The sequence below is a fragment of the Pimephales promelas genome, chromosome 12 (assembly GCF_988280905.1).
Source record: "Pimephales promelas chromosome 12, fPimPro1.hap1.1, whole genome shotgun sequence".
In the NCBI taxonomy this organism is placed as follows: Eukaryota; Metazoa; Chordata; class Actinopteri; order Cypriniformes; family Leuciscidae; genus Pimephales; species Pimephales promelas.
Window position 1 is genome coordinate 17,843,675 of NC_142780.1, and position 24,207 is coordinate 17,867,881.

At 40.1% G+C, this 24,207-nt stretch overlaps 1 protein-coding gene across 2 annotated transcripts; it reads left to right on the top strand.

The window, feature by feature from the left end:
* The first annotated feature begins 41 nt into the window (after positions 1 to 41).
* Positions 42 to 23,437, top strand: cacng7b (calcium voltage-gated channel auxiliary subunit gamma 7b). Of its 2 annotated transcripts, none has more exons than XM_039679334.2 (6): positions 42 to 130; positions 7,422 to 7,617; positions 8,585 to 8,671; positions 8,751 to 8,891; positions 20,771 to 20,916; positions 22,393 to 23,437. In XM_039679334.2, exons 2-6 carry the CDS (start codon positions 7,422 to 7,424, stop codon positions 22,846 to 22,848), a joined length of 1,026 nt encoding a protein of 341 aa, XP_039535268.2. In that variant the 5' UTR covers positions 42 to 130; the 3' UTR covers positions 22,849 to 23,437. The 2 variants fall into 2 exon arrangements, with proteins under 2 accessions (XP_039535268.2, XP_039535267.2); XM_039679333.2 differs by lacking the exon at positions 42 to 130 and adding an exon at positions 7,292 to 7,316.
* Positions 23,438 to 24,207: the final 770 nt, after the last annotated feature.

Below are 24,207 nucleotides of genomic sequence, written 5' to 3' on the forward strand. Positions count from 1 at the left end.
AGAGAGAGAGAGAGAGAGAGAGAGAGAGAGAGAGAGAGAGAGAGAGAGATTATTTTGCCAGGCACCCCTGGTGTGAGGCTTGTGCCTGCGCGCTCGCTGCAGACTCGTCAGCAACACGCGCACGGACAGGGTGAGTACAGCCTGTTTTCATTGTCCTTTTTCTGTTCTCAACTAATGCGTGACTGAGTTGGAACACGTTTTAACTTTTGTCAAGTGTTATTGATAGAAGTTATGGGAAACGAACGGGTTTGTGTTTATGGCTGTGCGTATACCGTGTTACAGACTCCCAGCAGGTATGTGAGCGCGTCGCATGTTGTCGCTGAACATTTATCATAGGACGTTTGTAAGAGTTGTTTGTTGTCCGTTGTGAATTGTAAACCTCCAGAGTCATTTAGGAGACTGACATGCAGTGAAACTAACATTTGCAGCTGGTTTTGTGTTGGTGAGTGAATGGTAGCTGAGGTAGTTGAGTGTGTAACTGGCTCAGGCAAGTGCCTCAGGAGGCGCGCACTGGCATGTAGGTGGGAACTCCATCATTACTGGGCCAAGGTCTTTCCATACATTAGCCTACATCTGTCTTGGCATTCTTTCTCTTCTCTCTGTCCCCGTTCCTTACTGTATGTCTGGTGTTTACACTGTATTTATTGTAAGACGTTCAGATATCTACTTAATATCTGAGGGTTCCTTTAAACAAAAAACATACAAAAATATTTAAAGAGACAGTTCACACAAAATGTCATTCCAAACATGTACTTTCTTTCCTCCGTTGAACACAAAATAAGATTAGGAAAATGTTGCAACCTTTTTTATTTATTTATTTATTTATTTATTTATTTATTTTGCAAAATAAGAGCAAGTTATTATATATATATATTATATTATATTATTATATTATTATTATAATTAAGACTTTCATTCTATGAAGAGGAAAGAAAGACAGGAAAAAAACACTAATTTAAAGTTATATATTGTATGCTTTCCACAGAAGATAGAAATGCATACCGATATGGAGCAACAAGAATTTTCATTTTTTGGGTGAACTGTTCCTTTAATATTTTGGATCAAGTGCACTTATGCCACATATACATCATACTGCATCTGATTAGTGCAAACTGTTAAGTGCATATAAATTGTGGCAACAGTATAATTGTGAAGTGTAGGATGATTTCATTTAGGAAAGGACAATATTAGACCCCACAAATTTGCAAAAAATTCAAAATAGAAAAAAAAAAAAGAGTCAGCGGTGGCTGACAGGGGAATTTGAGGTCAAACTTGGACAGACTGATTTTGTCAGTTAGAAGTAACCTCTCTTCTACATCAGTACACGTGGCCTTGAGGGGGCAGAAGCGCTGCGGGCAGAAAAAAAAAACTCTCAGTGTTGAAGATGGTCAAGCTGGACATTGTTGTTCTTTGCTTTTGTTGTGTTTGCTTGAAAGCACTCAGTACCAGCACTTTTTATCCACAGCGTTCCCGCTCTGCCTTTTTCACTGCATTGCAAAATCTGTCTATCATTTGCCAGGGTTCATTATCTGTTGACAGCATGTGTTCAGGCTTGTGTCATTCTTTGCGGCAGGACGAATGGCAAAAGGGTCAAACGCTCTGATTTTCATAGATGGCACTACGATCTCGTCTAGACACCTGCGATTCAATTTGGAAGCCAAGAGTCTTTTTTTCCTCTTTCTTACTTTTTCTCTTTTTCAACCTCTCTTGTTGCTCAGGGTGCTGCTCTGAATCACCAGCTCTGAGAGACACACAGGAAATGACAGCATGAAAAAAGCACACACACACACACACACTATACAGCCTCTTCAAGACTAACCATCATAAAAGTCGCCATTGCAGCAGCAGTCGAGTGACTGCGGAGACACGAGAGTGATTCTTTCAACCCCATGCATCATGTAACCGAATGACAGCATTCATTTCATTAATCTCATGTCAAATCATAATCTTTAAATAGGTAGAGAGCAATGCCAGGATGAAATTGTTCCTGTGTCGGCTCAGCACAGATGCAAAGACAATGGCAGAGAGCAAAAGGCACATTTCCCTTTGAAAAGACCTTTCAAGTTACCGTCAGTGCTGTCATTCATTCATCACAGAGTCAAAACGCATCCCTCATTAATTAAGAATCGATCAGAGCTCAGCTCTGGGTGAATCAGAGAGATGCACATGGTCAGAAAGAGGATCTAATCTTAGTTTTACGGCGCATTTCACATAGAGAACATGAGTTCATACTGTACACTCTGACATTTACATACTGCCATTTTTAGTTAGCTGCCCCATATATGGCCTCTCATTCGTGTCTTTTCTTGCCCTGCCCCTGTTCCTCTACAGTCTGAACATTTCTTTCTCCTTTTTTATGCAGTGTTGTGATTAAATAAAACTATTACAAATATATTTTTTTCATTATTTGAAGTAAAGCCTATTTAATTATGTTTATATAATTAATTGAATGAATGAATGAAAAACAGAAACTTAAAACAAAACGTCTAGGTTATGAATATACAGTAACCTTGGTTTCCTTAGAGGAAACAGGATGCTGCGTCATAACACTCTGGGAAACACCAAAGCATCAACGTTATGACGCAGCGTTTCTAACTGAAATAAAATAAGTTTCAGTTGAAGTGTTAAATTGACAAAATAAAACCAATAAAAATCATAAACATGGAATAAAATCAATTGATGCTAATAGAAATTATAAAAAAAAAGACAAAAGCACATAAAAGAATTAAGACTGAAAATATAAAAATAAAAGCTATTTAAAAATATGAAAAAAATAGTATATGAATTATAAACAAAATAAAATAACAATGTTTTAAAGCATTAAAAGAATAGAGTGCAACGTTTCCTGCCCCCTTTTTCAGCGGCGCTGGTTCCGTAAGTATTTTTTTTCCCCACATATATATATATATATATATATGTGTGTGTGTGTTTTAAAGAGTCAATACAAAACATAACCGTCACCGACGTGTGCCATTATTTTGTTTCAAACAGTAATATCTTAATAAAAATCATAAGTAATTTTATTTATAAGTAAAGTAACTATTTAGCATTTGAAATTACAATTTCCACATTTGGTGACTGATTTTCAAAATAAATTACAAAGGAGCCATAATTTATCAATTTGCAACAAAAATATTTTCATACTCCAGTGTGTTCAGACCTTTATTTTGAAATAGCAATGAACATGAAAAATCATGAAAAAATGGTAGAAACCTCAGTTTGTTTTCATGCCAAGAGTTCAAAAGATAGCATTCAATTATTTCAGAAAAAAAAGGTCTGAAAATGTTTTAAATATAAAGAAAAAAATAATAAATTCACCATTTGTGATGTGGCAGGAAGCTATGCACATGTGTGTTCTTTGTATCTTTGTTTCTTAGAGGTTGAATTCATATCAAAATCTGAATAGGATGTCTACTTCATAAATTGTATAAAAATTGTGGAAATAATGGTTCAGATCAATCAAAACACATATGGAAAAGGAAGCACCCTTATATGGAGTCTGGTTGTGACCTGAAAAAGTTTGGTACTGCCGAAACAAAATCTTACTGAAAGCTATTTTTTTGAGATATCAACCTAAATTTTTAAACACAACTTGTTCAGATGTTTGGCTTAGATTTTTCTGCAGTTTTAGAGTATCACAGGTTTTTTTAAATATATATTTTATATAAAATATTAATAATTATTTTACATTGTACATTTCCATAAACTCAAAATTCAATAACTTTTTTTCTGCAACTTAATTTATTTCACTTATTGTCTTCTTTAAAACAAGACCAATCTTATCTATATTCCAAGTCTATATTCCAAAGCATTCTTGAATTACAACCATTTAAGTTTGAAATGTACATTTTCATGTCTATTCCAAAAAAGGGGGGTGACGCTTAACTTAAATAGTCTTCGTTAAGTAATGGATAATGTACATCCTGCCAGTTGTTATCGCAGAATAAACCCTGACAGGGTGATCCGGTCTTGCGTCAACCTGAATTGGTTTATTCTCAAAAAAAAAAAAAATGGCTGGATGTACAGTACATTATTATTACAAGGCTACTTGCCACATATGTAAATAATTAAACACAAAATATTGATCTGAGTCTAAATATTTTATTAGGTCTTCAAACCCAAAGCTTCCCATGGAGAGAGCAGTTACTAACGCGGCAGGTTCGAACTAGACATATTTTTAAGGGATGCGGTACATTCATACCACTTATTACACAGCATATCACCACATAAATAATTATGAGGATAAGAAATGATTTGAGATGAAACTGTTTTCATTTAAACTGTTATTTTATAATCCAACAGTGTACAAAACTATAGTCGTAAAATGGCAGCAGCTGCATTTGTATGAAACAAGAGACCATATACTGGTTGGCATAATTAAGTCAAGCCAAGTCACCTTTATTCATATAGCGCTTTTTACAATACAGATTGTATCAAAGCACAGTGATAACATACACATAATACAATAAAGTTTGTTTCTAGAACAAAAATTACGTCAACGTCTACCTGAAATAAAATAAATCCAAAAGCCAAGGCAACTGTGGCAAGGAACCAAAACTCCAGTGGCAGGATGGAGAAAAAAACTTGAGAGAAACCAGACTCATCTGGCCATGAAGGAACAGAGTATGATTCGGGCAGCATTACAAGTCAGATTGGATCGGAACATTTAGAGTATTTATCCATTTCTATATGATTGGAAGTCGAAGTAATCACGCTGGTATGGAGACGAGTTGTTAAAGGATCAGTGCCGATGGCTGTCGTGTCGATGAGGCCTTCACAGGGCTGATGAGGCTGGCACTTCAGGATGCATTGGGGTGGGTTCAGGCGCAGGTCCACCATAGAGGAGAAACTAGGTGACACTTCAGGACCAGCTACTGGTCCTTCATCAGATCTGTATACAGCCTGGATCCGGTGGACTGTGGTAAACCTTGGGATAAACAGATACTAATTTTAGACACCATCCCTTCTTATGATGTACAGTACCAAGTCATTAGGATTCCGGCTGATCTAAGCCTAACATTGAATTATAGAAGTCTATAGTGTGTTATGTGTACTGTAGGTCGAAGAGATGTGTTTTTAGTCTAGATTTGAACTGACAGAGTGTGTCTGCTTCCCAGACAATGTTAGGAAGACTATTCCAGAGTTTTGGTGCTAAATAGGAAAAGGATCTACCATCAGCAGTCGATTTTGATGTTTTAGGTATTATTCGGAATTTCGAGATCGCAATAGACGTGAAGGACTATAATGCGATAAGAGCTCGCTCAAATATTTAAAATGTATACGATGTTCAATGGGCAGTGTTGACAGAACCGGGATAATATGGTCATATATCATGGTTCTGGATATAATTAAAACCATTCTTAGCAAGCACGTAGCATTGCTCTGACTGGGATGAGCCTGCATTATCTGTTTTCAGCAGTTGAAATAACATACTGCTGGAGAGATCGACCAATCAGAATCAAGTATTCCACAGAGCTGTGTAATAGAGAGCCTAAGTCCCTCCCCTTCCGGTCGACCACCATGGGACCTTATTTCGGAAAAATATTGTATGGTAATCAATGGCGACAGACGACAAATATTTTGATCTCGTTTGAGTTGTGCCCTGAATTACACATATAATGTTTGTCAATTTAAAAGATAGATTTTAAACTCAAGATAGTCGCAGTTTGATGTAAAACTGTTGAGGTATAAGACTGTGAAAATACGCAACTACAAAGACTACAAACCCAAAAGGTGCACATTTTCTCTTAATGAATGAAGCTAACGTTACTGAAGCTCACGTCTGTCATTTTTTCCTATAGTCTTACGTTATAATCGTAGTGTTTTGTACCAGACTGCACAGATACAAGCAACGGATCTTGCTTGTTGTTTCGCTTCTTGGGAGATGTAGTTAATTGAGCGATTTTCACATAAAACTAAATGTTACTCTTCTGTTTCATGACAAACTGCAACTTTCTTGCCTTTCAGAATTATCTTTTAAATTGACAAACATCATATGTGTAATTCAGGGCACAGTTCAGACGGAATAAAAAGATAAGTTGTCTCTTGTCATTGACTACCATATTTTTTTCCGAAATAAGGTCTCATGAGCCGCAAGTGGAGGAAGAGTTAGCTGAACCAAGCCAGTCAGCTACGAGGTGAATCACAACACTACAAACTTTGTTTTGAAGCTAAAAAGTTTTTGAAAATACAAAAAAAAGACAAAAAGTACAAAATTATGTACTTTTTTTTCTGAACGGTTTTAGGAAAGAACTACAATCCCACAAAGCGATGCAAACAGCACAATCTAATTAAAATCGTTGTAAAAATATAAAACTACTCATTTACAAATGTTTATTATATGTAAAACTGTTTTATTTGAAGTTCATTGCAATATAGCGTAGGGAGATCAACTCAATTACGTCATTCGTAGAGCTTCATGGGAGTGGGCGGAGCTAAAGAGCTATTTTGGAGCTTTATGCTGTTTTCGACTCTCTGATTGGTGTAATTTTCTGTACAGCATCATGGGTAATGTAGTTTTTCCACCAGGAATTCCACTGATAAGCACAATTATTTTAAAAATAAGCTGAAATAATGCTGGCTGACAGCTGAATTCTGAAAATCATTGAATATGTGAACGATTGTTTCTCAAATGAATATCATAAATTTCACAAAACCAGTTTGAATGATTTGACTCCGAATAATTGCATCAAGTGAATTGAACTTAACCATTCACTAATGGCTCACAGGAGAGTGAAGATTTTCACTGCATAATGACTTTTATTTCTGTCTGATCCACGCAAAAACGGACTACAGTCCAAGTCATATGTATATTTTTATGGTTCTTCAGTCCAATTCACGGTAGAAAAGAGTTAAAACAATTTCTTTTTTGTGGATTCAACAGAATAATGAAAGTCATAAGGGGAGTAATTAATGAAAGGACTGTCATTTTTGGATGAAATAATCTAATAGCAGCTTTCATCATATTCTGTTCTCCCACATTGCATCACATTGCATGCATGGGATGCCAATGTGAATTAGTGAGCAGGACCAGTGTGTTTACATCTGCTTTTTCTCTCCATACAGACTAGGTCTGTCTCTCAGTAAAGCTATGACTCATGACTCTGTAGGCACTTGTGTGTGATGTGAATCACTGCCAATGATGTTTCAGTTTCTGCCTCAATGAATGCCACCCGTCAAGCCTGGTGAACTTTGACCTTTTGTGCGATTGGCTGATTACCGCCACAGGACTGAAACTGTCTCTCATGATCTTTTACACTCCTCCTCTCTGTCTTCCTGAAGAATAACAGACTGTGCAGAAGTATCTAGATTTGATGGTGCAGTTTCAATCCCTGCTGCTCATATCTCTAATGTTTTTGCTGTGATTTGGAGCTTGGGTGCTGACGGTTCATGTGTGTGTGTGTGTGTGTGTGTGTGTGCAGATGAGCTCTTGCAGCAGCAGGGCTCTGACTCTGCTCTCCACAGTGTTTGGGGCGTGCGGACTGCTGTTGGTGGGGGTTGCCGTGGCGACGGATTATTGGCTACTGATGGAGGAAGGAATCGTACTGCAGCAGAACCAAACTGTCGATGTCAAGATGGCATTGCATTCTGGCCTCTGGAGAGTGTGTTTCATAGCAGGTGTGGACACACACTTACTTTATATGCAAACTCACCAAGGTCTTAGACTAGGTTTGGATACAAATTTTTGCCAAGAACGCAAAATTTACAATATATTGGCCTATATATTTTTTTCTTGATATGTCTAGTCTATTTATAGTTTTATACACTACTATTTAAATGTTTGGCTTTATTTAGTTTTAGCTTTATTTATTAGATACATTAAATTGATTAAAAAAGGTGACAGTTCAGACATTTTATGTTACAAAAGATTTGTATTTTATGTGAATGCTGTTATTTATAACTTTATATTCATCAAAGAATCCTAAAAAAATGGTTCATGGTTTCCAAATATATATATATATATATATATATATATATATATATATATATAAACCTGCAAAACTGATTATAACATTTGTAAAATATTATAATAATGTTTCTTGAGCAGAAAATCAGCATATGCAAATGATTTTTGGAGGATCATGTGACACAGAAGACTGGAGTAATGATGCTGAAAATTCACCTATTTACATTTTAAGATGTATACAAATAGAAAACAGTTATTTTTAAATGATATATTTTACAATATTACTGTATTATTGATCAAATAAATGCAGTCTTGGCGAGCATAAGAGACTTTTAAACACTGAAAAATCTTACCAACCCCAAACTTTGTGAAAGTTAACTTCTGTTAAAATTCTGTCAATAGAATAAAATTATCATGATTATGTCCATCATTTTTGAACAGTACAGAAAAGAAAAATAAAGCATAATAATAGTAAATTCAGTAATGATTAAAGAACCGTTAATGCAACGTATTTCATTCATATCTAAAATGAAATATTTTAAATAGTCTTTAGTTTGAAATAGTTATTCTCCTCTATGTTTCATTGAATTCCCACAGTTATTCATCCATTTATATATCTTGTCTTTTCTATATTTAATAAATGTATCTTTCATCACATCCTTTGCCTCACTGTTTTAGGTACAGAGAAAGGTAGATGTGTTGCCTCCGAGTATTTCACAGAGCCAGAGATTGAAATCACCACAGAAAACACTGCAAATATCCTCAGTGAGTGAACCTGAGTTCAAATCAAAGTAACACGTCCATACCTCCACATACAACTCTCATGTATTTCTCGTTCTGGCAGAGATGGTGCGGACAGCTACACCCTTCCCTATGGTGTCTCTGCTCTTCGTCTTCATGGCCTTCATCATCAGTAACGTGGGACACATTCGTCCGCAGCGCACCATCCTGGCCTTCATTTCTGGAATCTTCTTCATCCTCTCAGGTAGAGAGAAACCTTTCATTTGCTCTAAGGCAACACTTGCTGAAATTAATCAATTATTTGTATCCATTTATTGATTATATCTCAGTTTTTAGACATATATTGAGTATAGTTTAGCTATAACACTGTTAGGATAGATGTTGTGCCATCTGTAATAATTACGTCACAAAATAAGCCTTTTTTTGAATCACGTCTCTTTCTAAAATACTCTTACTGGTAAAAATAGTTCATAACATATTTAATGCAGATCCTCTTCAGGAGGATTAGATGTGTGAGGACTTTGTGTTTTTTACTCATCAGAATGTAGCAGTACCATCTGTAGTGCATTAATGATGTCTTCTCCGATCATAAACCTGTGTCTGAGCATGAAATTGCTCCATCTGTTTGTTGTTTATCAGTTTCTGGAACCAGTAGATGCAGTGCCAAAGTGCTGTATTTGAATTGCATTTGTAGTTTTGAAAATTAAAAATATATATATATCATATGAGTGCCATAACTTAGCCACCACGTGACTGCTCTCACACTGTTAAATATATTTTGCTCTTATTATTTTCTCATGAGCAAATCTGTAATTATCTGTTAGGCACAAGTGCCTTATGTGTTCCGTATTATGTAAATTGGAAGATTAAACTCATCAGTCAATGGTGCCAGATTTATTTCCCAGTAGAATACCTCAAATATCTAAACATGCAATTCAGATCTGCACCAGCAGAGGTCAGCAAGTTTATAAAATATAAAACATACTCAATAGTGAGAAGACTCAGAAGTAGGCTGTGGTAGACATTGCTGTATGAACTTGACTTGTCAACATGTAAAAAGCCAAAATCAGAGACATTTAATGACTATTGTTTATTAACAATATTTGTTTTTATAAATCAGGTTAGTTTACTGATTTTCTAATGTTCCGTATTATTACAGCATGTAATGTAGTACTGTTTGTCTCAGCACTGCAAAGTACCTTGGTAAAGCTATGTTGAGTTTATGAGTCGGGGTTTGACTATCCTGCTCCCTTAGTTAAAATGAATGTGAAAATAGGTTTTAAGAATGTTCCTCTACTGGCTCGAGATGAATGGTGAATGAAAAGATGAAATTGATGATAATTATTTTCATGTTTAGAAGGCTAGTAGTTCTCTTACAAGAGGTTCTCTCGTATTGCGTAAGTTGTTTACACTATGGGTAAAGTCATATTTTCTCAAGATCTGAAGCCAAAAAAAGTATCCTTTTGTATTTATTGTCAGTGTGTGGTGGACAGCAGACCATAGCTGGCTGTATAAGCGTGCTCAATTGCTGTCAAGCAGCCTATTGGTGAGCCCTGCGTGATATCACACTCAATGAGGGTGCTTTGCCTTTCTCCCCGAGAGTCCACTCATGAGAGACATGACAGACATGCGATGACCAGACATGAGTCTCCTCGACGCTCTCACAGGTTGATGGCGCCGCCGAGAAGGGGTATAATTCCATCCCCCCAGTGGAAGAAACGGTTGCAGTGCACCTTTGCCCACCCTCTGGATGGTGTTCAAAGGCTGTCCTCCCATCCAAAGCCTGCAGGACTGCATCAGCACTTGTCGGCCGAGCTTTCGTAGCCGCCGGACAAGCTGCCTCAGCCTTGTACTCCATGGCAGTCTTACAGATCCTCCAAGCTGATCTCCTCTGTGAGCTGGATGAGAAGCGCTCAGGATACGACTCCCATCACGGATTTGCAGATCGCGATGGATCTCTCCCTTCGCACTACTAAATTCACTGCCGAGGCCCTTGGAAGGTGCATGTCCTCTCTGACTGTCACAGAAAAGCACCTCTGGCTGACAATTGCCGACATGAGGGAATCCGAGCAGGCTGTTTTCCTAAAACGCCCAGCTCTCCCCAACCGGCCTCTTCGGCCCAGTGGTTAACGGGATAGTGGACCGTTTATCAGAGGAACAAAAGACCACACAGGCCATGGATCTTTTCCTGCCTCGTCTATCGAGCTCTACTGCATGCCGTCCTCGGGACCAGCCTGCACGAAGCTCCACCCAGCGTCCAGCTCAGCCTCCGTCTTCGCATCAACGACAGGGCGGTCGCCCTAGATTATGCTTGGCTGGTCGTCACAGGCCTCCTCCCCCGTGAGGACCCGGCTTAAGATTGCGTTGAAACCCCAGCCCGCAAAGTCTTCCTCTCAGTTCAAAGGAAGAAGAGACGGTTAAGCCCCGCTTAACCACCGTGAAGAGTCTCCGCTCTGCCAGTACACATAGTCTTGGCTACTGCAGATGTGTATTTCACAGCCAACGGCCGCCGTTGTCACGGCGACTCAGAGAAATCTCAAAAAGAGCATAATCCGGCTCACGCCGCATGTGGTTTAAACGTAGAAAATGGTCTCACGTCCACCTCTGCACACAAGCACAAAACCCCCGTGTCTCTCACAGAGCCCACTCTCATAAAGCTGGCAAAAAGGTCGCTCGAGTGTTAGATGTAGAACATGTGCTCACGACCCCGTGCCCACACCTACTCACTGCCCGCTCTGTTTCGTGGCCACTCCCCGCCGTTCGCTTTACAGATGTAATTTTTGTGCCCGCTAACTTTGCCCCCGGCAACACCCTCGCACCTGTTCCTCACATAATATGCTCCCCGTCCAAAGTCACTGGGACATCGCATATAAAACGCCCACCCATCGCTGTCAGCAAGCTGCCATATTCCAGCACAGAGAGTGTGCGCGCTGCACCCGCGCCTCCAAATTGGTTTCCCGAGCCCCCAGTACGCGGTGATGAGATCCCAGAGGCCATTCTGCCCCTAGCCCTGCATGCAAAAGCATGGGAAGCTATTCCGGGTGCGTCAAAATGGGTGCGAGCACCGTTAAGCAGGGCTATGCATCGCAGTTCGCTCGTGCATGCAGGGTTATATGGCTTCAGCTGCAGCAGTACTTCAACTGGGTCTACTGCGCATGCGCCCACTGCAAAGCTGGTTGAACGCCAGAGTGCCTCACCAAGCCTGGGCGTCCGGCGGCATTCGATTTAGAGTAACTCAGAGCCGTGTTTCAGCACTGAGACCCTGGCTAGCAGCCGACTGGTACCAGCAGGGAGTGACAATGGGAGCTGTCTCACACTGACAGGTTATCTCGAAGGACACCTCCAACTTAGGTCTGCCCTCTTTTCAAGGTCTTTGGTCTTTGGCCTGTGGTCAGACCAGGAGAAATGCCTTCATATAAACTGTCTTGAGATGATAGCGTTCGAGAACATGCTAAAGCGCTCCTCCCACACTTAAGGGGCCATCATGTTCTAGTCCGTTCTGACATGTCTGTGGTGTCCTACATAAATAACCAAGGCGTTGTCAGATTCAGGAATCTCTGCAGACTGACGGAACTCCTTCTCGTGTGGGCCCATCACTTGCTGCGCGCGCTGAGAACCGCTCAGGTACTGGGCCATGAGAACGTCTGTCCAGAGACTGTCCAGGGACAACAATCCCCCGGGAGAATGGTCCCTCCACACCCAAACAGTCCTGTCACTATGGCATCTTTTTGGCAGAGGGGAAGTTGACCTTCTTGCGTCAACTTGAGACAACACTCATTGCCCGAGATTCTTTTCAAAGAGCAAGGACGCACTGGCCCAAACCTGGCCCAGCTGCCCGCTGTGCGCTCCCCCCCCCCCCCCCCGATCTTGTTGTTACCACAGGTAATCAAGAGGATCAGGGAGACGTGCTACTCAGTGCTCCTCATAGCCCCGCGATGGGAAAACCTGGTTCCCAGAGCTGGTGAGGCTGTCGCACATAGCCCTGTGACCGATCCGGGTGAGGAAAGATCTTCTCTCTCAAGCTGGTGGATTGGTGCGGCATCCCCATCCAGAGCGCTGATCTCTGCATGTGTGGATAATCAACAGATACCCGTTGCGTTTCCAGAACGGGTCATGAACACGATCTTGCAGTCTAGAGCTCCTTCTATGAGAAGGCTCTATGCGTCTAAATGGTTAGTGTTCTCTGAATGGTGCGCTACAAAAAGCCTGGACCCACGCACATGTGGGGTTTTGTGGGTGCTTTCCTTTCTTGAAGAGCTGTTGGACCTTCTACGCTCAAATTGTACTTTACAGCTATTGCGGCGTTCGCGGAGTTGACGCGCAGCCGCGCGATAGGAAGGAACAAGCTCATCATCCGCTTCCTCAGAGGAGCCAGGAGGATGAATCCCCCACGGCCCCCTTCGGCTCCGATCTGGGATCTTTCTTTGGTCTTAGAGGCCCTGAAAGCTTTTCCCTTTGAACCATTAGAATCCGTGGACTTAAAATACCTCTCGCTCAAGACCCTTTTTCTGTTAGATCTGTCATCATTAAAACGTGTGGGGGACCTACAAGGGTTGGACAATGAATCTGAAACACCTGGTTTTACAACACAATAATTTGTTAGTATGGTGAGGGCCTAATTACAGCACCAATTCATCATGGGAATGACAGACAGAAGTCCTTCACAGTGACCAGATGGATTATGAGCCGTTCCTCTTCCAGAACAGTGTCCAGGTCACTATATGATGCTGGTGGACTCGCTCCTCCAAAACACCTCAATAATATTTAGATCATGTGACTGTGCATGTTCAACGTCACTTTCATCTTCATCAAACCCTTCTGTCACAAGTCTTGCTGTGTGTGTTGGTGCATAATCATGCTGATACACGGTTTGAGCATCAGGTGCTCATGATCCTCCAGAAGGGTTTGGTAGTCCTCGGCAGTGTCGTGTCCATCAAAAACAATCAGGATTGTCATGATATTGGAGCTCAAACCATCACTGATCCACCCGTGCTTCACTCTGAAGATTGGCCGCCAGGCATATACGTAGATGTGAAACCTCCAACATTGGCCAGTGTTTCAGTTTCATTGTCCAACCCCTGTACACACGCTGTCTATTAGCCCCGCGTGATCTCGAGTTTGGACCAAATGACTCATTATCAAACCGAGACATGGTTACATCCCCAAGGCGATTGGCACGACTTTTAGAGCACAGGTCATCTACTTATCGGCTCTGTCAGCATCTGATAGCGAGGACGGAGACAACCTTCTGTGCCCCGTCAGAGCACTGAGAATTTACATCACGCACTCTGCCACCTTCAGGCATTGTGAGCAGCTCTTAGGTATGAGCGCGTTCAGTTTTTTCTGTTATTTGGCCAAAGTCTCACGTTATTAAAGATGAAGTGCTATGCACAGACTATTTAAGACCGTACTGACTATGACTCAATGACGAATTCTTGACTAAGACACTCTCCTCTGGTCCTCAAATACATAAAACATTAGCCTTTATATTTCTTGAGTCAAGAAAATACTGTACTTATTCAAGGAACAAGTTCTTTATTTAGGCCACCCTTGCATTGAGACGGCCCAAACTCCAAATTGCGTGCGGCACTTCATTTATACTAGAGACTAAATGGAGTTTTAAGGTTTTATCAACAGTTTGAGGATCCAATGAAGTAAAGAGGTTTCGTCACAAGCTCTTTTGAATACTTGTCAATGGTTAAATATTTGCCAAGACGTACTGTAAAGAGTGACCACTAGTAACAATTTATGAAAAAAATATAAAAATGACGAGATAAGGAGATACAATGTTTGCTCCCAACTGCGACAAAATTTGTGACATTGATCATGTCTAGTGAAGGACTGGATGTTCTTTCTATGTTTGTCAAATCAAGCTAGAGAACATTTTACAAATGTTACTTGTGAAGGTTGTGCTGTTGAAATATTGGTCGCTAAGAATTATTTGGTGCTATTTTCCCCCCATTTTTTCTTTTTTTAACATATTTTTATCCATATTATACACTTTTGTAATGAAAAAAAAAAAGTTAAAAAAAAGCAATATTTCCCTTATGTACTTGGGTTTGAACCCCCCTGTAAGGTCATGAAATAGCTCTTCCATAACCCTAACCCACTCTGAAAGCAGAACTTATTTGTATGCAGATGCTGCTGCTCTTCATCTCTGCCTCAACCTTGCACACGGCCAGAAAAGACCTTCAACTTTTTCAAAAACACCTCTCTCCTCCACAGACTTCCTGACAGGCCGCCCTTGAAAAACACATTTTTACTTGTCCTTTTCTCTGTGTTCTCTATCAGCCTGTCTCTGAATATGTAATGTGCATTTCAGACTGCCCGGGGCTTACTTTTTAGCCATTAAAAAGTAAAGATCAAGCATGCTGATAGTGCAGGTAGATGGAGCGGCTGTGAAATGTAGCTGATGTTTGCAGGAACGTTGTGTTTTTGCTTTTTGTATGTAGGTGAGAGAGAGTCTAGCCGGTCATTTTGCTGTTGCGATAAATATTACAGGCATTTCTCAGCTTGTGCATGTTGAGCTTTTCTCACCCATTCTCACCTGTCCCTTTTACAGTTTTGCTGTCATTCTCTATCCTAACTCACACTCACACACACACACACACACACATTGCTCTGCTCCTCTTATTTTATCTCCTCTGTCCTCTCCATGCATCTTTGTGCTGCAGTGAGGAGCCTTTGGGGCTGTGATTTATTTAGATGAAGCTGATGTCCTCTCATTAGTTGCTGGGCAAAACCCTGGAGAATGTGCAGTACTTGTGTGTCTGTTGAGTTGGCCATGGGTGAGCAGTAAGTGCCTGACAGGAAGGCTGATGACCTCATCACAGTGCAGTTATTTATCTATATTGTTTATTACTGTTGTTGTTATTTCTCTTTTTTCATGTAGCTGCATTTAAAGGTGCAGTAAGCGATTTTTTTTGAAAACACTGTTGATATTTGAAATCAACCCAAACAAAGTTAACAAACACACCCCTCTTTTTATTGCACCTTCCTCAAAATGCACCAACATAAAATGCAAGAGTGGATGCCTCTTTTCTCTTTATCATAGCTAAAGAGAAGCAAGCTCGTAGCTTTTTTGGGTTAAAAATGATCTAAAATACATATTTGAGAAAATATATAACCAGCCAGTGTTCAAAACTATCTGCTTGCATTAGCTTGATTCAAAGCGGTAAGCTTGAAATAATGTTTTTAATTCCAGTGGTACTGGTGGATTTCCGCGGGAGATTCGAGCATGTCTTTGCGTCATTACGTCACATCTGTACACATAAAGAAGGAGTCTCGGCTACTATAAGCTATATTACGTGTGAGGATGTTTGCGGTAGAGATTTACTGCCTTTTCTCACAGCATTTGATATAATTAAACATCAGTTTGATGGCGGATCCAGAAATGTTCAAATGACAATCACCAGTGACAACAGATTCAGCCGCTGTAAAATGCAAAAGACTTCGTTAAGACTTCGGAGTGGCTACAGAAAAAAAGAGACTGCAAACGGACACGTGCGAAAACAAGGATACATATCGGAAGGACATTACATGTAGTCACGCAATGCTTATGTTGTTAACAAATTGAGAACAAAGTATAATTTGATAACTTATAAGCGATTGTTAGATTTAATCAGCACGATTTGCTGCATTGTCAGAACCAGAACAAAAGTGGATGTTTCCAAAACAATGTGTTCATTCATGCTGTGCTGTGTTGAGGGTGTTGAAGTACAACTCATGTAAAGTTAATAATTCCGCAAATGACTGCAATTGCAGATTTCGAACAGAGATGGCGACAAAAGCCCCATTCACACTACACGCGACCAAGCGACGCGATACCATTCATTATCAATGGTGAGCGGGCGACTTCCGGTGACATGCGCGACAGCGAACGTTGGCGACCGGTGGGGTGTGTCCAGCGACGCGACAAAGTTGAGAAATGTTTAACTTTATGCAAATGAAGGGTGATTTTTGCAAGCGACAACCAATAGGAGTGAAGTCAGTGGAGCGCGTCACTTTTCAGTGCTGAGTCTGACCAAGGCAAGTTGAACGAGAAGCTCATTTTAGCCGTCAGAAACTGTCCTATAACGGATGATATATCTCTGTCTACATACAGTGGTGTTCACCAAAACTGACTCCTTGACTGAATGGTTTCGGGAACCCAGATAGACCGGTTTTTGCCCGTTTGCTGCAGTTAAAAAGCCGCGGTGGCAAAGAGCACTCACTGTTTCTCATTCATCTTTAATATTATGCATTTTATGTACTGATTTCATTTCTATTTAGACTTTTCCTTCCAAAATATTTGTTTGTAGCGGCAATAAAACGTACTTTTTGTCTAACATAGAGGAACTTCCGTGAATGTCACTCACAAACATTACTAGGCAACCAGTAGTGGGGAACGCCCTCCAGCGCAGCCAGCGACTTGCAGCGACAAAGTCGCGTGTAGTGTGAATGGGACTAAAGAGGAAAAACGCTGGACTGCAGCTTTAGCGGGGGTCCTAAAGCTCTTGCCTAATAACCCATAATTTTCCAGTGATTTCTCTGACTTTTTCTCTGTTGTAATGTCTCTCAGCCATCTTGCTTTCTACAGTCTTTCCTGAAATATCACTCTCTCTCCTCCCCCATCATGTGAGGACACACCCCCTACTGCTAATTGGCTATAAGGATGTTGTGGCGCTTGGTCCGATCCACTTTCAATAGCTTTTCTCAGAAATGCATAAGCGCTAGCTGCAGTACAACCCTCGAAACTGCTCCCTTTCTGAAAGGGAGCTACTGGGGAGCTATAGTTCGGTTAGGAACCTGGGTGTGCTTTTTGATGCCAATCTTTCATTTGAAAGTAACGTGTCTAGTATCTGTAAAACCGCATTGTTTCATCTTAAAAATATCTTATCTAAATTACGCCTTATGCTCTCATTGACAAATGCTGAACTATTAGTTCATGCGTTCACGACATCAAGACTAGATTATTGTAATGCTCTACTGGCTGGTTGCCCTGCATGCTTAATAAACAAACTACAGCTGGTCCAAAATGCAGCAGCTCGAGTTCTTACCAGAACCAGGAAGTATGAACATAATAGTCCGGTTCTGTCAACACTGCATTGGCTGCCTATTACATTTTAAAATATTGTTGATCACTTACAAAGCACTAAATGGTTTAGCTTCCCAGTACTTGAGTGAGCTCTTATCACATTATAGTCCTTCACGTCTCGAAGTCACATTGCGATCTCGAAATTCCGGATAATACCTAGAATGTTAAAATCGACTGCTGGCGTTAGATCCTTTTCCTATTGAGCACCAAAACTGTTGAATAGTCTTCCTACCATTGTCCAGGAAGCAGACACACGCTGTCAGTTTAAACCTCGATTAAAGACAAATCTATTTGCCCTAGCATACACATAATACAGACTTCTAAAATTCAATGTTAGGCTGCATAGATTAGGTCAGCCAGAACTGGGAACACTTCCCTTAAATCCTGATGTACTTGTTACATCATAAGAAGAATGGCATCTACGCTAATTTGAGAGTCTTTGTTTATCACGAGGTTTTCCCGCAGCCTGCCGGATCCAGGCTGTATCCAGATCTGATGAGGAGCTTAGCCTGGACCCAATGACAGATAAAGCATTGTGAATTTAGTTTTGCGTACCTAGCCCGAAGTGATAAAACTAAATTCTGTATCAAATTTATAGACAAGACAAGTAGTTTGTTCAGGCATGGTTTTGTAGGGATTTACAAGCCTGTGCACATATATTCAAATGCACATAACTATAGAATCAATTCTTAATGTGCATGTGAATGCCATAAGCATTAATCACAGGTTCGCCTTTAAAGTCTGTTTAGAGACATTCATATACATTTTTACCTTACAGTCACTGTAAATCTGGCCTCTAGTTCACAAACGCCAGAAGAGAACTGGCCCCTGACTGAGCCTGGGTTCTTCCAAGGTTTTTTTTTTTTTTTTTGCTCCATTGGGTCACTTGATGGAGTTTTTTGGTTCCTTGCCGCTGTTGCCTTTGGCTTGCTCAGTTGGGGATATTCAAATTAGTTATCCAATCAGTAATACCCTTGATCAGCTCTACCAAACGGGGATGTTTTTTCACCAAGAAGCGAACATTGTTATTATGTTTTGATTGATACTGTGAAGCTGCTTTGATGCAACCTATATAGTGAAAAGCGCTACATAAATTTACTTGACTTAAAGACCCCAGAACCCTGGGGAAGGCAACTCAACTCTCCTAACACTCTCATCTGGGACCTGCTATAACCCATACTTGATTTGATCAGCACTAGCCATAGTGACAAGAACAAGGGATGCTGAAAGGGATAGATGCGAGCTGAATATGACTTCTTCCACGCCCTTCGACAACCTCAGTGTGAAATTCGGTAAGAAATGGAAGACTCATTGGAGCGGGACAGTTATGGCCTGACAGGAACTACTCGTAGGGTCTGCTACGAGCGAGGCACATGCCCCCAAACTAGATCCAATCTAGTTCTGGTGCGGGCCATTACTTCCAGCAACTCCTCTCCTCGTATGCGGAGCTGGCAGTCTGAGAGGGCTCACTACAAACGATATCTTAGCCCTCTTGAACCACATCTGCCTCATCCTGGATGGAGCCAGCAATGCTATCTGCTGGATCCAAAGGCTCAAGAGAAGATGCATCGTAGATCTAGTAGATCGCTTGAGCCAGTGACTTGGAGAGAGAGACATACCTTTCTTGAACATACCTGAGTCTTGACAGTGGCCCAGTGCCGGGTTGGGCTGATAGGCAATAATATTGTATATCGGCAATAGCTAGAGATATCGTCAAAAGCATCAGCTATTGACCATATCGAGAAGATTTTGCATTTCCAATTAATGTATTAAATTATTATTGTTATTATTAGGCTAGAGTTTAATTATTAAATTACTTCAACAGTTAATTTGCCCCTCAATAATATCCTAGCTAATGCACTGTGAGGATAAACAAATATGTTAGATTAGTTTACTCCTCGATAAACAATTATGTTAGATTAGCTTACTCCTCATTTCAAAAACAACTAGTTTAATATGAAATACTTCTCTTCCATTTTGTTTTTTTGTTTTTTTTACTATGTATGGGCCACAAGAGAAATATTAAGAAAATAAACAGTCATAGCCTTGTTGTGTTTATAACACTGGTCTACGGCCAAAATGCTTCTGAAATAAATGTAGTCAAACCTTACTAATTCTGGGTCACTGAAAATAAAAATGATGCTTAAATTGTTGATTGGCTCTAATTGTTATAGTGATGCTCTAATTGTTATATTGATATACTATATCCCCTTGACAAATACGTTTCATCTGTAGAAACGTTTCTCTCAGTTGTTTACGTACAGGACACAGAACGAGGAGGGCAGGAGTTATGATCACAGAATCTGATTGACAGAACTAGAACGAAAGAGCACTCTCTGACTCATAACACACACGCTCCCGGAAGAAAACAGACACACAGTGCTCTGTATGCTGTTTTCAGTGGAAAATGAATGGGAATTATATTCTGTAAAATGAAATATGAAGTAAACGTGAGAATACATCTGTTCTCAGACACCAATGACAACAAGAACATCCATTCTCTTCTCTCTTACAGAATACTTTTCTTTTATATTTAAAAGTATTTACACTGGTTTTCAAAATAGTATCAAAAGTCTCCAGGCATGTAATATAAAGCTCAAATCTAATTGGACGGCCTGTTTCATCGCTGAGCAACAAGGAAAAAATGTGTCAAATTAGTCAGAATAAAAATCTCACTTTGTCTCGCCACGATTGATCGCGCCTGGTGTGAATAAGCCCCATATGAATCTATTGTTTTATAATCTATTGTCGTACATTTGCCTCACTTAATCGTGCTCAGAGTGAAAGGCCCATGAGAATAATACATTTTTGTTAATCGCAGGGTTTAATTTCTTTTTCTTTCTTTTTTTGGTCCAGGGAAACATGGTGATGAGAACTTCTGGCTTAGCCTAAAAAAAACATAATCACTGCCGCATTTAATAAAATAAGAGGTGTCAATTTTTATTTCATGATGACTTTAACATTTCAGCTGAATGTTTTTTTTTTTTAGATCTTGGCGTTCTGTTGATTTTTCCTCACTCATTTGTTATTGTCTCTCTTTCTCTCAGGATTGAGTCTGGTAGTGGGGTTGGTGCTGTACATCTCCAGTATCAATGATGAAGTGATGAACAGGCCGCGGGAGCCAGAGCAGTTCTTCAACTACCGCTATGGCTGGTCCTTTGCATTTGCTGCCAGCTCATTCCTGCTCAAAGAGGTCAAAAGATCAAATTTCAGTTCAAAATCTAAATAAAAAAGTCATTATGTTTGCTAAAAGCAAATTCAAGCCCTTTGGCCTGGAATAGCTAAGATCATATTTCTTGTGAAAGCTCCAATGACTTGAGGCCTGAGTATATAGCTTGACAATTTAATTATGTCATGTGATGGTGTTGAAGCAGACACTTTTAACATGACCCTGCCCTGACATACACTTCAGACGATGCAGGACCATAGAGTGCGCTCTTTATGTATTATGAATGTGAATCTTCAGCTGCACTCCATTTTAGTCATTACTCTATACCTGAATACTGCATTTAGCTCAGTTAATCATTGTTTTCACTCACTGCAATAGGTAAAGGTTAAGTAACCTGATCTCAAGGAGTTCAATAAGGGATTTTCACCCTTACAGTCTCTTCCTATTGCTACACATGATAGCCACGTATGGTTTAAAGTTCAAATCCAGATTATTGAGGTGATTATGAAAGTCAGAGTTTGTGAAGAAGACAAAGTGAATGATGGAGCAGTGAGAGCTGCAGTTCAAAGGCAGTCTGTCAGCTGTTCTGTGGCCATAAACTGAGGATTAAGCTAAATTGAAGTATAAACTTTTTTTTTTCTGCTTGACTCAGCAGGATACTTTTAGTATTATGGTCGCTGAAGGAAACATTAGATTGTCAGCGCGTGTGAGAAAGAAAATTAGAATAGCTGCAAAATCATAAATCACTCCTCGTACATTCACCTTTAAAGGCGCATTGTGCAGTATTTAGGAGGATCTGTCGACAGAAATGCAATATCATATAGCTATGTTTTCTGTGGTGTATAAAAACCTTACATAATGAACCGTAATGTTTTTATTACCTTAGAATGAGCCATTTCTATCTACGTACACCGCGGGTCCCCTTACATTGAAATAGCCATCATTTTGCGCTGACATCCTAATCGGACAGATGCATTTCGTCACTGTGTAAAGAAGCTATGAGACAATGATGAACAAGTAACAATAATATTCTGAATAATCAAGTAAACCTATTTTCTTAATTTATCTTTGTAAAGAAATCTCATTGCTTAACTGGCTACTATTTAATTATTATTAAAAGATTATTTAAATAACTCCAAAAGTCTGGAGCAAATAGTGACAGATCCAAAAAATGTTATTTAAATAACTTTATGACCTTTCTATTCATCAAAGAATCATGGGGAAAAAAATATCACAGTTTTCTCAAAAATATTAGGCAGCACAGCACTGCTTTTTTTTTTTTTCGCAATAAATAAGCATATTAGAATGATTTCTGAAGAATCATGTGACACTGAAGACTGGTGAAAATTCTGCTTTGCCATCACAGAAATAATAAAATTATTTACATTCAATATTTTTAAAAAGAAAATTGTTATATTATTTCACAGCATAACTCTTTTGCTGTATTTATGAACTCTTCTACTGTTCTTTTCTACCTCTCTCTCTCTTTCTCACACACAGGGTGCCGGTGTGATGTCAGTGTATCTCTTCATGAAGCGTTATGCAGAAGAGGAGATGTATCGGCCTCACCCGGCTCTCTATCGCCCCCGCCTTTCCGAGGGCAGTGACTACAGTGGCCAGTACCTGCACCCAGAGACCTGGCCTCCACCCCAGCGCGCACGGAGCGCCTCCGAGATCTCCAGCGACATCTCCATCCAGCTCACACAGAACCCCCAGGGCCAGCTGAAGACCAGCGGCCAGCAGAGCACATCATCTCCGGGAATCACCTCCGCTTCCAGCCCCACCTCTGGAGCAGGATACCAGCTGTCATCATCAGGTTCTGCAGCTCCGTTCCCCCACGGCCATCCCCTCCACCCCGGAGCACACGGGGCATCTGCGCCGTCCCAGACCCTGCCCATGTCCGCATCACCCCCACACTATCACACACATATGCGCATGAGTGCCTCTCCATGCTAAAGTTTATAGAGTATTTGTTTTTAATTGAAATAATGCACAAACGGGAAACAGAAAATATGATGCAAGGCAAGATATAGTTTTTTTATATGAGAAGAGGAAGGAAAAAAAACAGTTTGTAGCTAAAGGCCTCTTTTTAAGACTGAATGTCGTTGTGAAATTGTAGCATATTAAACTGCACTGGATCGAATGGGGTTCATGCAGAACACTTGACAATCGCACACACCACCAGAACTGACAATTCATTTACTTAGCCATACACATTAGCGCACATAAGAGACCTGTAACTATTGCCTTTAATTTGCCTAAAATGATATAAAACTGAACTTAAATTGTTATTTCTCATCATAGAAGCTGTGAATCGTTCTCTTTATTGTTAATATTATCATCAAATGCTTATAAACAAAAATGCTTAACATATTGTTTGGATTTGAAATATGAGTGATTCAGAAGCCTGAGTTCAGATGTATTGAGTATTTCTTGTGTAAATATTGTGTACTGTTGTGTTTTGGCTGTGATTTGGTTCACTGCCTTTCTGCGGAATGTTGACAAATTTGGTGGGAAAAACTAAATTAAAAATGCTTTAAACGTTCTTATTTTACAATACTTTTTTTCCTGATTCATCACATTCTGTTGGTCCACAAAACGCTCATAGCGCCCTCTAGTGGTTAAGAGATTGTATTGAAACTGCGGCGTTATGAGAAGCGCTGTCCGTGGTGCTGAAATCATCCAAGGCTGCTTGTACCATACAGCAAAAAACAGTATTTTAAATCAATTGTACCATCAGGTTGTGTTTCTAAATGAATGTGCAGTAGATTGTGCAGCAAATATGGGTGTTAACCAGATTTAAACTGTTAAATATGAAACAACTAGATTCTTACAAACCCCCACCATGATTATTATTATCATTATTAGTAGCCTATGTTTTTATTTTGTTTGTTTGTGTGTTGAGAAGGGTGTAAATGTAGGCGTTACAATATGCATTGATCCTGCGCCACAAGCGGCAACAAACAGAATTACTACGGATAAAAATGTGTGTATTTTTGCGTGTATTTTCCGCACTGGGACTGTTAAGTGCTTCTCTGCGGTTCATCGTTCCATTGCCTCAGGGAAACGTGCAGACCAATTGATCACAACTCCCTCTCTCTCTCTCTCTCTCTCTCTCTCTCTCTCTCTCTTCACGTTTGTGCTTGAGTAGGATGTCATATCAGTCGCATTTCAGTAATTTCTTTCGCCAAGGTATTGCACTTGTGTGTGCACGTATCCTGCTTGATCTCAACAGCTAATAGTGTGTGTGTGTGTGTGTGTGTGTGTGTGTGTGTGTGTGGTGTGTGTGTTGTTAGTGTGTGCTTCTATGAGGGG

What these genes read in the sequence shown, in the direction of transcription:
- cacng7b (XM_039679333.2), top strand. An exon ending in GAGAGTGTGTTTCATAGCAG is followed by an intron (nt 7,618 to 8,584) that starts GTGTGGACACAC and finishes TCACTGTTTTAG; the next exon opens with GTACAGAGAAAGGTAGATGT. An exon ending in AATCTTCTTCATCCTCTCAG is followed by an intron (nt 8,892 to 20,770) that starts GTAGAGAGAAAC and finishes TCTTTCTCTCAG; the next exon opens with GATTGAGTCTGGTAGTGGGG.